Source organism: Telmatherina bonti, assembly GCF_933228915.1.
Source record: "Telmatherina bonti genome assembly, chromosome: 10".
Taxonomy (NCBI): domain Eukaryota; kingdom Metazoa; phylum Chordata; class Actinopteri; order Atheriniformes; family Telmatherinidae; genus Telmatherina; species Telmatherina bonti.
This window is the reverse complement of record NC_136628.1, coordinates 28,752,594-28,769,736: the sequence shown is the minus strand read 5'-3', so window position 1 is coordinate 28,769,736 and position 17,143 is coordinate 28,752,594. Positions and strand designations below refer to the sequence as shown.

The following is a 17,143-nucleotide window of genomic DNA, read 5'->3' as shown; positions in this document are numbered from 1 at the left end:
AAACATAATAAGCAGAGAACTGCAAACTGGCATTCACGGCAGGATCATACAGAAATGACAAAAGTCCTAAAAAACTCCCACAGCGTTGGGGAACAATGTAAAGTGACAGAACTGCTGGTTTGGAGTGCAGAAAGTTCTTAACTAGCTTGCTTTTGCCCTTTAGCAGATGTTTTAGTCTCTCCAGAGGAGGCAAAAGAAGGCAGTGTACCTGCCTCAGTTGGCATTGTTCCTACAGTTTTTACAGGAATATGAGACAAGCTGAGGCGGTGACAGACTACACGAGGAAGAATACAGCCTCACCGTGACTTAGATACATAAATACAACCTAGGAATGAGATTAAAGTGACAGGATACATTTTCTATCATTTACTAGGTCATGATTTTTCATGGACTTTTTTTCATGAGTTTTTTGAGAGATGCTCAACTCGCAGTTTTCCCTACTGTGACCCAGTTAGACTAACTTTGCCCTGGGCTGAATTCAAAGCCCCCTTCCCACTGCGGAGAGATTGTTGTGACACAAATAATACCTCAAATAAGATCGTATGTCACATCCTTAAGTGACTTTACAGCCTAAAAGGAAACAAAAAACTTAGAAGGACTCAGAGTCTTCACAATTGTCAGAAACCCTGAATAACACCAAACTGTTGTTGTTATACATCCCTATTTCATTTTATAATGCCCTCATCTATTAAGAGGAAGTAGGCATGCAGTATGATGAAATAGTGCAGCGCTGGGTTTCAAAATGCTCCTGCATAAGGAGGATTTTTAGTGAGAAATGCCTCAAACAGAGAAGGCTACTAAAGCAAACCACACAGCAACATCCAACCACAGAGCTTCATCTGAAGAACCTTGTCATTCCTCCTCATTTCTGATATTGGATAGACTTTTACAGACACAGTTCAGCACACTTGACATCTAGTATTATGAGAGACAATGTGACATTATGGAGTTACTTTCAAAACATGAGAGACCAGGACCAGCTTCATAACAGAGACGCTAAAAACAAACACTTCAAGCTTTCACACATTTCTGAAAGAGGTGGGACAAACACATTTTAGGCAGAAGTGAGGTATTCTAACACGAATGCTCACAAAGAGGAGAAGATATGAACACCGGTGTGACCTTAAAATACACCAACACATAGTCTGCCCACACCGGCTTCGTGCCTTTCATGCCCCACCCAGACTTCTGCACGCTCCACCAGACGCACTAATGTCAAACCGTATCAGCGAACCCACTCGACTTCCCTCCACACGCACGCACAAACACACACTTCTTCATTTTTAAACCTGTCAGCTCTGCGCGCTCCGCTGAGGATCAAACAGGCTTTCAGAGAAGAGAGCTTTCCAATCCATTAACTGGGAAATTCTAGCGGGCCAGCTTTCACATACTGAACTGAAGGCTGTCATGGCAACTGAAGAAATCTGCTTCTTCACTCCTCGATATTTGATATTTAAACAAGGACTTGTGCAACAAAGGGCACAGAATGTACCGGAGCACCAGCTGTCCACCGCAGTCTAAAGTGACATCGGTGGGGTTTTTTTTTTGCCAACATCACACACTGCTCATAATGAACATTCACACACAGCTCTGTCTGCACAAAACGAGGCACAAAGGAGCATTTGTGTAAGGTAGGTAATGTCAGAGTGTGTGACCAGAACGTCTCAGTTCCACAGTGAAAGCGGTGCATGATTTTAAGTCTTTTTCCTTTTTCTTTTCATGTGCATAAAGTCTTATTGTGGCACTTATGATGTCTGCTAAATGAGAGCATCAAAGGAATCCTACTTTGGCTTCTGAGATCCATCCATCCATCTGTTTTCACCATGCACTGATTGAAGCTACATGTGCAGGCCGCAGTGATCCACTAGATCATGCGTTTTGTTGGCCGAGGAATATACATGGAAGCTGCACTGGACTGAGTGGAGGAAAAAAAAAAACAAAAAAAAGCTCTTTCTGGATGACTTACTGGCTGACTCCTTGAATCCTGTGGCAGAGTGGACGATCACATGCAGAAAGCCGTACAGGCCGGGAGTCTCCTCATCTGGAAAACAAGCACACATAGCGGTTAGTGAAAACACAGTGACGTAACACAGAAAGTTTGTGCTCAGAAATCAGCGCCACACAAAGCAGCACATTACGACATGCATGAGCCTCCTGCATCCAGTCTGCATCTATGCTTCATCGTTGTACAGATAAGAAAATGACTCATAGGGGGGAAGACACGGAGACAGCGAGGACGTGATCCAACTGTGCACTGTTTCACCTGCAGATTTAACTTCAGTCACACTTCAACTGAAGATTTCCACTTTATGCTGCCAGTTGAAAAATAAACATAAAAAATTAAAGATGAGACATTATATTAAACACAGGTATTAATTTCTGTAGTTGTTGGAAGCCTCTCTCGTGGTAAAGAGTTATTCTGCTAATGTCTGTTCAGTTTCATTCTGCTCCTCCCCAAGTGCAGGACAACTCTTCTCCAAACTTTGAGCACAACAGGCAAGAAATGTCTAAATCTGACATATGAAGACCTTTTTATGTGCAGGTGGTGTTTATCAAGCTGGAATGAACAAGTTTAAGCAAAACACTGAAAGTTCAAACTTTAATATTTTATAATCAGGGCAATTTCAGCATGGTTCGTCTCTTCATCCTATAACTTTAAAGCAGCACGAATGAACTTTCTGAGCCTAAAAAAATATTCATTTTGAAGGCAGAGTAACATTTTTTATGTAGATTCCTGAAGCCATCATTGCAAAAGCAGCATCCCAATACTGAGAAATACAACAAAATTTTGCTTTATGGAACGTCATCACACATCAGCAACTGGACATCAACACAGCGGCCTTTTTAAACCCACACTTATTCATTGGCTGATTCATGAATAGGATAATATTGGAGGAAGAGAGAAAAGGGAAAGAGATGAGATAAAATTCACTGAACTGAGTTTTATAGCAGGAAAAAGCTCAGAGAATTGACAGAATTCAAGATGCTAAATTCGCTTTCATTCAGTGGATTTGCTTTAAACATGAAAATGCACAAAGGTACAAACAGACTTGGAGCTCCTTGGTGGGAGGATTACTTTAGACCAAACTTGAACAGAATGAAAGATGAGAAATGCTGTTAATGTGTTTCACACAGAAACTGAACAGTTACAACCTTTTATCAGGTCGGCATCAGACCACACAACATCAGCAGAACCAGACTTCTGTAGCAGCTGAGCTAACTGCTGGGTGGGGGCTCACTGCTCCTCTTTACATCCCACCAACAGATTTGTCAAAAGGACACATTCTTACTTTGGTTGAGGCCTATGAGCTCCGACTGTTTCCTGGTAAATAAACCATTATGCAGGGTGGCAGCACTGCTGAGCTCCAGCGCAGATAGCTGAGAGGGGAGCAGTCAGGTCTCGGGGTTAACTGTGTGTGTGTGTTTAACATATGCAACTGGGGAGTTTCACAGGCAGACAGTTCATGGATCCAGCTTCAAGGTGGCCTGTGTGCTGTTTTTAGCGTGAGAGTGAGACTTTTATGTCTCCATTATAATCTGACTTGGACAATGAGCTGTGTTAATGTGTCAACGTATTTTAATTCGATCAATAAAACCAAATTAAAGGGTGAGCATCTAAAGAGCTCCGTCTTCTCGTGTATCATCTTAGTTATGAGAAGCATTCCTCAACCAGACGGTATCCATTTAAACCCCTGCTGGACTCCTTGCATCATATGTCACTGGGGTTTGTGTGTGTGTGTGTGTGTGTGTGTGTGTGTGTGTGTGTGTGTGTGTGTGTGTGTGTGTGTGTGTGTGTGTGTGTGTGTGTGTGTGTGTGTGTGTGTGTGTGTGTTTAGGTTTGCTTTGTAATGATCAGCGGGTCAAAGTCAAAGTTGTGGAGCTTTGTCTGAAAAACAGCAGGGTCTCACATCTATGGAGAAAAGTTCAACATCCATGCGCTGATGTGGAAGCAAGCTGATGGATGTACTTTTAAAAACCAGCTCATATTAATGACTTTTTTTAAAAAAAAGATAACTTTTACTACTTTTGGGTGAAATGACCACGCCTGGGATGCATCTAATCCTGCACATTGAACTTTACATGCTTATTAGAGATGGATGGGTCGGATTTGGATGGTTGAAAACTCAAGTACTGGTGTCTAGAAGCTACACCAGCAAACAAAGAGGCTGAGACTAAAAAACACAAACAGAAAATAAGTAAACTAAGTTGTTGTTGGTTTTTTTTTGCAAAGATTAAAGGTTATTTGATCTTATTAATGTTCAATTTTAAATTCTAAAGGGGCGATATTAGACATAAAAAAATGTCCCAAAACAAAGACATACCTGATTCTCCTTATGGAAACAATTTAGATTCAACATAATAAACGGATGTACAGCAGTCACCATAATCAATACTGACATGTCTATTGTTTGGAAGCATCAAGTTCAATATTTTGTCTCTTCTATTTTCTTATTTTTTCTTTTATTTATTTATTTATTTGTAAATAAGAGCATTTCTAGCTGAAGTCTGATACATAAACCATCAAATATTATTCAAAACTGTGTTTTTTCCTCATATTCCTCCATTCATAGATATAAATCTTACATACAGGTACATAAAAAAAATATCCATCTACATAAAAAAGTCAGTTAAAGCCAATGATAGAGCGATACGCAGAGCACTGTCAATGACAAGTACTGCCTCAAATCATCCATCTTTTTACAATCTATTTAATCTATAGTGGAACTATAAATTAAAAATGAACTTCATTTTGTATCAGTAAAGAAAACTCACTGGAGACCACAAAGTCAATTAAGAAAATGCTCACTGGAGCAATAAGTTGAATGTGTGTAAGAGGTTTCTGTACAACCTGACTTCTTTTTGTCCCTCTCTGCTATCCATCAAAAACAACACAGGCTTAAAGGATTTCTACGCTGGCTTAACTTTTCAGATCTGAAAGCTGCAGCTATCTTTAAAATACATTTAAAGGATTTAAAGACAAAAATGCAACCAAAATGTTCCAAAACGGACTCACATTTGGTCTCACAAAAGTGTGTGACCACCACGAGTCATTTCTATATGTGTGGTTATGTGAGAAACACTGGGTAGAGGAATATAATCTAAAGCAAACGCATGTATTCTAAGACTACATCGTACAAGGTTATTAGCTGAAGCATGAGCCGATATCACAAAATTAGCAAAATTAAGGTGATTAAAGGATCCTTATAACAAAGTGAAAATACTAATTTTCACCGTTTAGCAGCATGAGATCACTGTGGCAAAAAAAATACCCCTCTACTGCAGTTACTTCTTGTTGCTCCTCAAAGGAAACCAGATTGCAAAATGAAATCAAAAACCAAAAATCACCACGACTGCTGCTTGATGTCATTATAACCGCTCAAACAGAAATTCCTTCATATTAGAAACAAACACAGATCTTTCTACATAATGACCCCAACAACATTAAAACAATGAGCTTTTCAGTGTACTGAAACCTTTCAGTTTGTGCACGTGTATTGTGTGTGCATGTGAGACTGTCATGGTATTTGAGGAGATCAGAGTAGGTTGGCCAGATGGCTTTAATGTCGTCTCCCCCCTCTGAGAGTGGTTGCAATGCAGAGATCTGGAGCAAAAACAAACATATAGAAGCTGAGAGCTCACCGCCGCCACACTGCGCAGCATTGACCGCTACGAGCTAGATGAGAAACATATTGTAACCCAGATCCATCTCTTACAAGAGCCCTCACTTTGGTTATGTGGGTTTTTTTTGTGTTTACAGTGAAATGGGCACTTTTTTCAGAAACTTAAATTCAAAGCAGAGCAGAAAGGAGAGACTGAGGGAGACTAGACAAAAAAAAAAAAAAAAAGGACAAAAATATCGAATGCCCTAACAGCAGAATAAAAGAGATTCTTTGTGTGAGTTTTCTTACCATCCTTGTTACTGGTGACAGGAATGTTGTGGACTGTTCGGAGTTTGAAACAAGAGCTGGTCAGGACCTGGAGCTCCACAGAACTCAATACACAGGCCTGGAGATCTGAAAGAACGTGGACCACCTACAGTCAACCATTTATTTTTACTTTTCTGCAACTTTTTAATCGCTTTAAAAAGTATCTCACAGTACAGCTGAACTGAAAGGCAGCATTTACCTTTCTTCTGGAGCTTCTGGATGCTTTCCTTCCACTCTGACCTCTCGTAGTCAGAAGACAGGAGAAACAGAAAGCTCTGCACATACAGAGAAAATATCAGATTTACAACAAAGGAATGGTGTCTTCATTAAAAAGCTCACTTTAATGGTGTGAACTGATCTCACGCTGTCTAAAGAATCCTGTTCTGTAAAATCTGATCTGTTGGAATCTGAGCTGTGAAAGGTTTATGACGCCCTCTAGTGGTGCAAGTTCAGATTTGCAGCAACGTGACTGCAGATGCAAACCTAATGACAAGGCCAGAGTACCTTTCCATGTTTGTTGTGTATGCGAAAGGGGATGGTGGGGGAGTGCAGGAGCAACCAGGACTCCTGTTCATTCATCTTCTTCCTCAGACGCTCCACACGGCTCTGACCCTTTGGTGCTTTCTGAACAAACACAAAAAAAAGCAAATGAACTTAGAGACGTTCAAGCAGAGCTCAAGCAGCACGAAAACATCAATAATTTCTGTTCAAGCAGTTTGCAGGCTTTGGGGACGAGTAAGAAGGAGTTATATTAGACATTTTCTTTCTGACATATTATTTATAACAAGCAGATGTACTTATTTCCACTCAGCCTTAGAAGGGGGGTGTAAATATTGTGTCACTTTGACTGCCTGTGCACCAAATATTAAGGAATTTTTCTAAATATTCTTGTTTCATGTCGGTGGAAATAAAACTACTAAATGATTTCTTATGTTAATATTAATTTTATTGAGAAGAAAATATAGAGATGACGTGATATGTAGACAGAGTATAAAAAAAATTCCAAGATACCTGCATTATTGTTGAAAAACCAATGAAATTCTAATAAAATGGAACTGTAACGATTACATACTTTTTTATTGTATTTAAAAATTTTCATCTAAGAACTTATATTCTCTCCAAATGGAAGAAATATGTTTGCAATTAAAAGTTGTGCATCCACATAAATAATTCAACAGATATAAGATCAGACATTATAATCTATATGTCTGATATAAGAAGCTTTCCGATATTATCGGCAGATATTTGCATTTAAATCCAATATCAGAAATGATAGGTATTGGTTTTTACTTTTTTAACTTTTACACCATATGAACATATTATATGTCAAACTCTTTGGCAAAGTCTCCTCTAACTCAAAATGACAAAATACTAGCGATGTCATGTATAGTTGTCCAGATATTTTTGTTTGTTCCGCACAACTCCCTCCAAAAACATCAGCATGCTTGATATTGGTGTTAGAAATTAAGAGTTAGATAAAACGCATATATCAGATACCAGTTAAAAAAAAAAGCCAATAGTGAACATCCCAAGCTGAAACCAAAAGAAAAACAAGGTAATATGTAAACACATGTTGTAAGGCAGCCTTTCCTATTTGTTTAAGCCAGACGCATCATCTCAAAAATTAGCTCTGTGCCGTGGGAGGAGACGTAATTCAAGAATTCAAGTCTGGTCTGCTTGTCAGCACTGAAGGAAAACAAATAAATACTTCCAGGCTCCACCAGGAAGCCATGAGTCAGAGCCAGCCAGGCTACAATCAGCTGAATCTCTCTGCACAGGCCTCCTGTGCCTGGAAATACCAACCGTGGTCACTCGCTGTGCTCCGGGTGGGCAAGTACGATGCCCTGACAGGGGAATAACAGGAACTCATGCTAGTGGGGCGACATTACTGAGCAAATGAGTCGCTGTTGACCGTTTATAGCATCTATCTTTTCATCTGACATGAACTAAACAATGGAGGTTCTTGTTTTGAGTTTAATTTATTTGATTAGGTTTGAGGATTTACTGTATATTACACATGAATATGACCTCATATCTAACAGTGATTAGGACTGGCCTGTAAGAAGTTACCATGCTTCCATTAAAGAAAAACACTCTCACAGGAAAGTTTTCCATGGAAGTCTGCCCTGACAAATAAACAAATGAGCAGATTCTACTGTTTTGCTGTGAACACCAAACTTCCCTTTTGATTAATATGAATGTGTGTGTTTCCTAAAACAAAGGAGCCAGTTAATTCTGGCTCCTTTTTGTAAGTGTAAAAGTTCCTTAATATAGTAAGGAACACTGGAAAATCCCACTCTGAGACAAGACGAAGGAGCTAATTCAGTAAAAACACTGGTAGATCCTCCTTGTCCACATTTATAATTTTGCTTTAAACTCAGCACTTTTTTTTGCGTTAGATAGAAAATTAAAAACTGGCTTCAGTTCAGTCTGAGAGGACACCATTGAGCCCTTTAAAGCTTTTGGAGTACACTGGATTTGAATCCAAATGCCAGTACAGAAAAAAACCTACCTTCTCCTTCTGTATCTCATTCTTTAAGGCTGAGATCTTGATCTTCATCTCCTCAATCTCATGCTCGGGCAGAACTTGGATGCTCGGGCAGGAGTCTGAGTCGTCCAGGGTTTGGAAAGTTAAATCCGCCAGAGGGATGTACCACTTGCACTCATACTGCTGATGCCGGCTGCAAACAGATGGAAAGGATACAAAAGGATAAAGAAGGAAGAAGGACATTAAAAATATTAGTCAAAAATTCACACAGAAAATCCTGTTTTCTACCTTACAACAAAAACTGACTAAATACAAGATGCAGCCTGTATAATGAAACAAACACATGGTTGAATTATTTTTCTATACAAATGCCAGTCTTGAAATCTTCGCCAACTTCACCAGAAAGCAGCAGCGATTAACTTAAAATGAGGTTTACAGGGACCCACTTCAACCAGTCCAGGTGGGAATAATGTGCCTTTCCACTGAGTGAACTTGAGTGATCATGTCTGAGTAAAGCACAGTCAACTCATTGAATCATGTGGAAGGTCATATGACAACTTCCGTATGTAAATGTACCTTATCTCACCAGCTTCGTGATAATATTCCAAGCTTATGGGAATATAAAAATGTTTACATGACAAAAATTATCACTTTGCTGTAAATATCAGTTTAAAGTTGGATAGTATTACATAACAAAAGCCATAAAGTACACGCATATTAAAAAATAGTCATTTCAAGCCTTCTGCCGGCTTGATGAATATGTTCAATATGTTCAGTGTTGCATTTAAAATTATATGAAGTAGCATGTAAAGAATTTTACTGCTCCCATAAAAATAGCAACCACTGGAAATACCAGTAAACGATAACTGAGAGTATTTATTCCACATATTTACATTTCCCCATATGCACATCAGCTGCTTTCCATGTGTCTGGTTTAGCTTTGTGATAATATTCAAAACTCACTCAGAGATGTTATCAGCAGAAGAGCAAAGTTTTTCCTCCTCGGGTTTGTTGAACGAAATATAAAGATGAACGTAATTTCTATTTTTATATATATTTAAACAGCAGGAGCAGAATATATTTAAGGAAAATAATGTGAAGCTCATAGCAGCGGATTTGTTGTAAATTCACTAAAAAATTATGACAAACAGAATTGTTGGATTCAGCAGGGACTTAGGATGCTCAACACAAAGTGATTGACTATCTGGATGGTTGCACTGGTCTGTGTGTGACTGTTGCTTGTGGAGGTACACTGAGACAACAGCCCAGACCATAATAGTTGATTTACAGGTCTGGTTGCTATGGCAATGCTATGTATTAAGTAATGAGAAATGATTGAAGTTTTAATCAAGCTAACAGGGGCTTGAAAAAAAAAAAAAAATCCCATAAAAGCTGCACTCAGTCTACTGACATGCCTCAACTTCTTACATGTAGCAACACACACAGACGTACAATGTGTTTCCGCTACTTCTCCTTACTGCACAACCAGCTCAAACACATTTTCTTTTTATTTATTTCCATAACATCACTGTCCAGATGCCGGATTTCTCTGCTACAGGTGATTAAAAGATGTTCATGTCTTGCAGAGGTGGAGTCAGAAAGAGAGACCCGATTGTCTTAAAAAGAGAGGGAGACATCTCAAGCCAAAAAGCAACGTGAACTCACCCCACTGCCGTCTTCTTCATCTTGGCACAGAGCAGCAGATCGGTGAAAAGGAAGACGTGTCGTAGCTTCCTGGAGCTTTCCGACACCTCCACCAGAAAGCCATCCTTCACAAGCTGACGGGCCTAAGAGAGAGCACAAGGTGTTCATTCTGGCCGTTTCAGCAACCATCTCAGGTCGAAGAAACAAATACATCTTAATAACAACAACTTTACGGTTGTTTCAGACAATAACAGCTTGGTGAACAGTGGTGATAACAGTGGGATGCTCAGGAAATGTGTCTCACTTACGCTTTGAGATGATGTGATTCAATTTTGAGTGCACAAAAAGACCCCACCCACCTCTCCTTTGGGTGTAGTGACAGCAGTCCTGCGAGGGTCAATCTCCTCGTTGATGGAGGAGAGGAAGTTATGAGAAATCCGCAGAGCGTCCTGCAGGAGGGGGAAGTCTGGGTGGTCCTTAGGAGTGTGTTTCAGCAAATCCTGTGCAAGGACACACAATTATATGAGCTTTTTCTTGATCCTTTATGAATGGACTCATCCTTATTTTTTGTTGTTGTTGTTTTTGCCGCAATTGGGTTTTTTAATTTCTAATGAAAACCATCCAAAAACAAAGCAAGATGTGCTGATGTCAAACAATATTTGTGCTGCACGTACACAGCCTTCTAACTGAACACTAAAGAAATCACAGAAAATCTTATTTCCTTGTTTTTGTTGAAGCTGTTTTTCATCAATGCGGCAGGGTGATGAACATCACAGCTGACAACAGAAGTTCCCGCCGCCTTTCCTCCCAATTTTCTTTGCTTAGTTTCCAGATGTGACAGGAGCAGAACCTTGGCTGGAACATTTAATGCAACAAGCTCTTTGTTTTCTTGACAGCTTTATGTAAACTTTTCACAAAACCCACTCCCTTAACCCAACGAGGCACGTCCAGCCATCGCTGTGACTGACTGACAGTTTCAGGTTTATTTTCTTATTCAAAGCAGCAGGCTTTTTTTTTAAACTGGGAGGAAACTGGGATAAACAACAGAAATCAGCATCTGTGGTGACGTCAGCCGACATATTTTAGATATAAAACTTCTCTCACTAATGGATAGGCAATTTTATAACAATATATGTGGATGCTTACATAAATCTGTAACAGCTGGAATAAACTGATAGGCTAGGTGGTTGTTGGAATCACACAATTTGCAGATTGATAAGCTCAGACCAATTACATTTTGCAATTACATTACATTTGAACTAAATATTTTTCTTCTGTCTTTCATTACATCTTCCAAAAAATCTTACTTTAGTCATTTAATCTCTTTCATACTTTTTTTTTTTTTTTTTTTTTTTACAAAGAGGGACCATGCAGGCTGATGCAAATTTTAAAAAATCATGGTTTAATGTTTTTGTACTTGAATGTTCATTTAAGCGAAATATTTAAAAAAAATTTAATATGCAGCTTATCGCAACTCTTACCTAAGGAAGGTGAAATTGTCCGAAAGTATCATTTAAATAAACTAAGGAAACTGCAATCAGTGCATCTGTAGCTTCAACATAATCAGTTATTTTTGCACTATGGGGGAGCTGAACATTTAGTCGTGCTAACGCAAGTTATGTACTCACATGAAGAACCAGGGTGCTTCTAGTAACACGGTCAATCGGCTTGTAAAGGAGCGCTGTGGGGGAGAGAAGAGGGCTCTGAGTCAGTGTTCCTAGCATACAAGGGAAAACAAACACACACACACACACACACACACACACACACACACACACACACACACACACACACACACACACACACACACACACACACACACACACACACACACACACATACACATACACACACACACAGAGCAGGTCCCAGTCCCACAGCTCAAACAAGGATAAATACTCCCACTCAGCTCAGGACTGCACTGCAGAGCAAAACGCTGCATTTAGTGTTTGACGAATGATGATTATCAAGTTGACATCAGGCTTCAGGACATACGAATCTGCACTGCTAAATCTTCTTTCAGAACCACAGCTGATGTTTGACCTCTCTGGAAGTTGGAAAGTGAAACAGTACTTTCCATGTAGGGGTTAAAAGAGACACATAACATTGATTGTACTATTCTAAGTCTCTTCATAGATAAATGCTGTTCTATAACAGCTGCACTGCTTGTTGATCCTGCTAAAAAAGGAAAACAGCCTCGCAGGACACAAAACCATATATGCAAACAACACAAACAGAAGTATCTACAGAAAAAAAAGAAAAAGTTATAAGTCTGACATGTGCTCCCATGTCACCAATCTGCCACCTCAGCCTGGTTTAAGCTTCTATCACCACACTTGAGTGCTTTCCCCGGGGACGGCTTTGCTGCTAAGGTGGTGCGAACAGCAGAGGCAGCTGACATACATGACGGCTCTAGGTGAGAGACTCGAACAGTCAGAGGAAAATGAAAGCTGGGGAAAATGTAGAATAAAAATGACACTGAGCAGAAAGGTGGAAGAGAAAGAGAATGTAAACATGTAGATGTATGAAGAGAGAGAAAACAGAAGACTTTTCCTCTGATTTTCCACCGGCTGTCCAGGCCTAAAGGAGTCCTCTCATGAAATGTAAAGAATAATGTCTCATGGTCTCAAAATAATAATAATGTCATTGATGTGACTGTGTTGTCTAAAACAAATACGATGCTGCTCTGCATATGAGTTTAACAGACAAGATAGGAGGGACATGCTAACAAAAAAGACTATCTACAGACATATAAACATTCAGGAAGCAGCTGACAATGTTACCCTCTGGGATCAAGATAATCTCCATTTTTAAGTGTGATTAATGGAGAGTTATAGTTACTTATTCTAAAAATCAGAGGGAAGACAGCTAGTCAGGTGAAACAGAGAAGAGATGTGTCTTCAGTATGCAGGGAGCATCGCCCCGGCCAGGCAGTTCTCCCCTCCCCAAAGGAGAGGAAGAAGCTCTGCTCCACGCCCCCTGAATGTTACATCCATCTGCTCAAACATGTCTACAACACTCCCTAAAGCTGTGCATCAGGGCAGACATGTTATCTATCTCTTCTTCACTGATCTGCTGTTCCTTGCTTCATCCCTCGTGTGTTAGAGGAAGAGCACAGCATGGTCAGATCTACTGATGGAGCCAGTTACAATAAACTTCATTCATTCTATAGGCTTTCTATTCTAAACTACACACATGCACACACAGAGAAAGTGTATAAAACCAAAGAGAATCTTCTAGAGGGTCCTTCCTGATGCTCTTTGAAGTTTGTTCACTCTGATCATTATGTGGCCTCCGTCAACGATTGTGGCTGTGTGAACCAATACTGCAACCTCCAGGGGGATTTACTCCAGACCCTGCACTGACTGCAAGGCTAGAGAATGTATCATTAAGAGTGTGTTAAAATCTGTATTCGCATCACTTTGGGAAGAACTAGAGGCCTTTAGGTTGGCTTGAAAAGAAAAGGTGGCATGTTCTCTGTTCAGCAACATGTTCATTGCCTGAACCTATCGCTCCATGTTTATGCTGCAAGCTTTTCTTCTGGGGCTGCATTTAGGTGTAATTATACTCCGAGGTAACTGCTATCAGCATGCAAACAGGTTCATAATGAAAATGCTTAACATGCTCATGTCAACAAGTGCAACAATCAGCGTATCCTGTAGTTCAGCATGCAAGTGTTTTTAAATAGGAACGAAACACAAAGCCCGGTGAGGGCTGATGGGAACATAATCTATTTAGCAGGTGGTGGTTTGTACACTGGCTGACATAGTTTAGAGGTGATTAAAGCTGGATTTATTGTCTGAGGTCAGACACCACACATCAATCCATCTGATCGACCTTTTTGTGGGGGGAAAAAAAAAAAAGATAAATCAGTGTGAACGTCATGTTTTTCTGTTGAGACGTCTTGCTGGGTCTGAGAATCTGAATAACAAACTAGATTAGACTAAGAAAACATTTTCTTTTCTCAGTTTTTGCCTGTTTTTACTGCACACATGACATTATAAATATATATAATATCTGAGAAAGAGTTCGAGTCAGAACTACAAGAATTACAGCCAAGAAGCTAAAGTCTCCTGACGCTTCATCACTAGACATCTTTGCAGCCACATGCCTCTGGAGTCGGATTTGTTATGTACTTAACTAGGGATGCACTGATACCAATATCAGTATCGGTATCAGCTAAATACCAAGCGTGTGTACTCGTACTTGGTATTAATAAAAGTATACTGATACCACAACCGATACCACACTAGTCAAGCTAGCACAGATGTGTTTGATGACATGCTTATAAATAAATAAATAAATAAATAAATAAATAAATAAATAAATAAATAAATGTCTTTAATGTTAAAATGCAACATTTTTTGTTCCACTAAAGCTAGATCTTTGTTTCAAAACCACACATTTATAATTTTATTAGGGTAAAATGTGCCAAATCAAAATAAAACTTGTTGAAATTGTTAGATCAGTAATGTTATTATATTTGTATTGGTGAGGTAACTTCAGAAAGGATGGGTCAATTATTACAACCTAATGAAATCTTACACAATTATAACAGCAATAATAACCATAGTCACAATAATGTTCACATAAACAGATTTGGTATCGGCAAATATCGGTATCAGCAGATATTCACATTACAGATATCGGTATCGGATCAGAACTCCCAAAATGTGGATCGCTGCATCCCTACACCTAACGATTACTGATTGAGAAGCCAAATTTACAGTCTATTCAAGCATCAGGATGAAGGAGGATGAGAAGATGCAGCGACAGAGAAGATCGGATAAAGAGAGGAGGGGGGGGGATTATTGGAAGTCAGTCTGTCACAGCGAGGTGCCTCTGATTGGTTCTGCTCTCAAGGTCGCCTTGACAACTTGGCTCACATTTAGATCAACTTTGCTAACCAGGGGATAAATTATGTGGGCAAAGTGTTTGAAAAGATAGCACACACATCCTCGGATCGAGAACTACGAGAGGGAAGTGTCAGCTTTCGTGCCTTCGTGTTTTGGCAAAGCATTAGACAAGAGCACCAGGCTAGAGCCGGAGACGGAGGACAGGAGAGATGGAAAAAGAGAATATGTGTACTGGTAAATAAACAAACAAATCAGGAAAGTTATTGCAAACTGTTACAGAGTTGGGTAAAACTTCTAACTTAGATGTAAAACAATTATTTGTTAGATGAAATACTTGTGCTCCTATAAGCATTGAATGTCTTTATTAACAGGCACTAAGCAGATCATAAAGTGAGACTACATGAACACTGGCCTGACATAACCAGATTTATTCAGTTCAGAAAATTCCCCCAAAAATGTGGGTTTATTTATATCACAGGTAAGAAAAAGCAGCCAACTTATCAAAACATAGAAAAAAGAAGAAAGCAACAGGAGGATGAGGAAAATCCCTCTGCTACCTGGACCGGTTATGAAGAGACTATCATACAAAAGTAATCAAAGCAGCTGCCTTGGGTGCTGATAAACTGTTACGAGAATGTGAAACCAGTGTGGCGCTACTATACTTAGCTACCCTATAAACCAGCTGTAAAGCATGCAAACAGAAGAGCTGTCCTGAATTTTAAATTGTAGCCTTATCAGAAAAAAGGAGAGAAGAGTATAATTAAAACTATCGCTCTTGCTTGAAGCTTCTTCATTTACAATACATAAATTATCAGACCCTTTTGCAGGTACACGGTGCTTAAATCTGACACATACACACATATACGCACACACACACACACACGCAAACACTCAGCCAGCTCTAATCAGCCAAACAAAGACAGACAAATTACCCCTCTGCTCTGCACATCACAGCACAACTTGGGCAGCTGACAACATTTTCTTGTGTCTCTTGCAGCATGAGGTCTACCGTCTGGCATGATCCCTCAAAACCATTCAAGTTTGCATGTTCTGAACTGAGAACAGGCATGTAGCAGCTTTACAACACACACACACACACACCAATCCTCTGCTCAGAGTCTGCGTCCAGCAAATAAACGTGCTCTGCTTTTTAACAAACACACGTATAAGATGCAGCCCATCTTTATTAAAAAAAAAAAAAAAAAAACACAGCTGGGAACAGCAGTCCCTGTGATGCTTCAGAAGAAAGTCATTTCATCATCTCATAACGCAGTCTCCGGTATTTAAACGTAAAATAAAAGAAAATTTAGCCCTGAAATAAGCATCCTGGAATAACTACCCTAACTTCACAGCAAACCTCCCATTTGAACAACGTCCAACAGGAATGTTGTGCAGAAATCCTGGCGTACAAAAATTTCGGGGGGAAAAAAAAGAAAAGATCAGAAAATAAACGCTCCAAGTTGTCTCTGTAAAACATCGGCAGCTTATGCAATGCAGTCGTTACCGTATGTGCAGTTACAACACAGTCTGAGGACCAGAAGCACCTCCATATCCTTCTTCTCCTCTCCTGACTCTGCTCTCCTGCTCGCTGCCTCCTTTCTCAGCCACAGATACCACGACAGAGCGGGCGAGAGAGAGAGTGAATTGACAGAACAAGTTTGTGTGAGAGTGTCAGTGTGTGTGTGTGTGTGTGTGTGTGTGTGTGTGTGTGTGTGTGTGTGAGAGAGAGAGAGAGAGAGAGAGGGAGCGAGAGAGAGAGAGCAGGTTCAGACATGCACTAGTTTGCCTCCTGAAGCCCACCACTGCATACACAAGTAGAAGGGGCAGGACTGGATTCTTAAAGCAGCAAGCCAGCATCGCCAACATACACACACTCATACATTCACACACACACACACACACACACACACACACACACACACACACACACACACACACACACACACACACACACACACACACACACACAAGCATGAACTTACCCTCCATTGAAATTATTGTGGTACAATCTTTGGAGTCTTTAGGACCTTTTACCTTGAGGTTCTGGAGAAAAAAAAAATGCAGCAACAAAATAATTAGTTTTAACTTTCATGCATATGTGCCACAAACTGTACGTAGCGCCTCGTGATCAGATGCAGAAGTGCGGAATGAAAACATGCTACAGACTTGTCATCGCGAGACGTGGTAAAGACTGCTGCAGTAATGATGCACACTCGATCAGATAAACT

General features: G+C 39.9%; 1 protein-coding gene across 2 annotated transcripts in view; it reads right to left on the bottom strand.

The window, feature by feature from the left end:
- The window catches only part of abr (ABR activator of RhoGEF and GTPase), a 118,182-nt gene that overhangs the window by 34,190 nt on the left and 66,849 nt on the right, over positions 1–17,143 (bottom strand). For both annotated transcript variants that reach the window (XM_079247554.1, XM_079247555.1), the window contains 9 exons: positions 16,898–16,958; positions 11,688–11,740; positions 10,419–10,559; positions 10,081–10,202; positions 8,440–8,608; positions 6,432–6,551; positions 6,127–6,202; positions 5,910–6,014; positions 1,967–2,041 (listed from right to left, as the gene is read on the bottom strand). In XM_079247554.1, the coding sequence (XP_079103680.1) occupies positions 1,967–2,041; positions 5,910–6,014; positions 6,127–6,202; positions 6,432–6,551; positions 8,440–8,608; positions 10,081–10,202; positions 10,419–10,559; positions 11,688–11,740; positions 16,898–16,958 (922 nt within the window). The remainder of the gene's footprint in view (positions 1–1,966; positions 2,042–5,909; positions 6,015–6,126; positions 6,203–6,431; positions 6,552–8,439; positions 8,609–10,080; positions 10,203–10,418; positions 10,560–11,687; positions 11,741–16,897; positions 16,959–17,143) is intronic.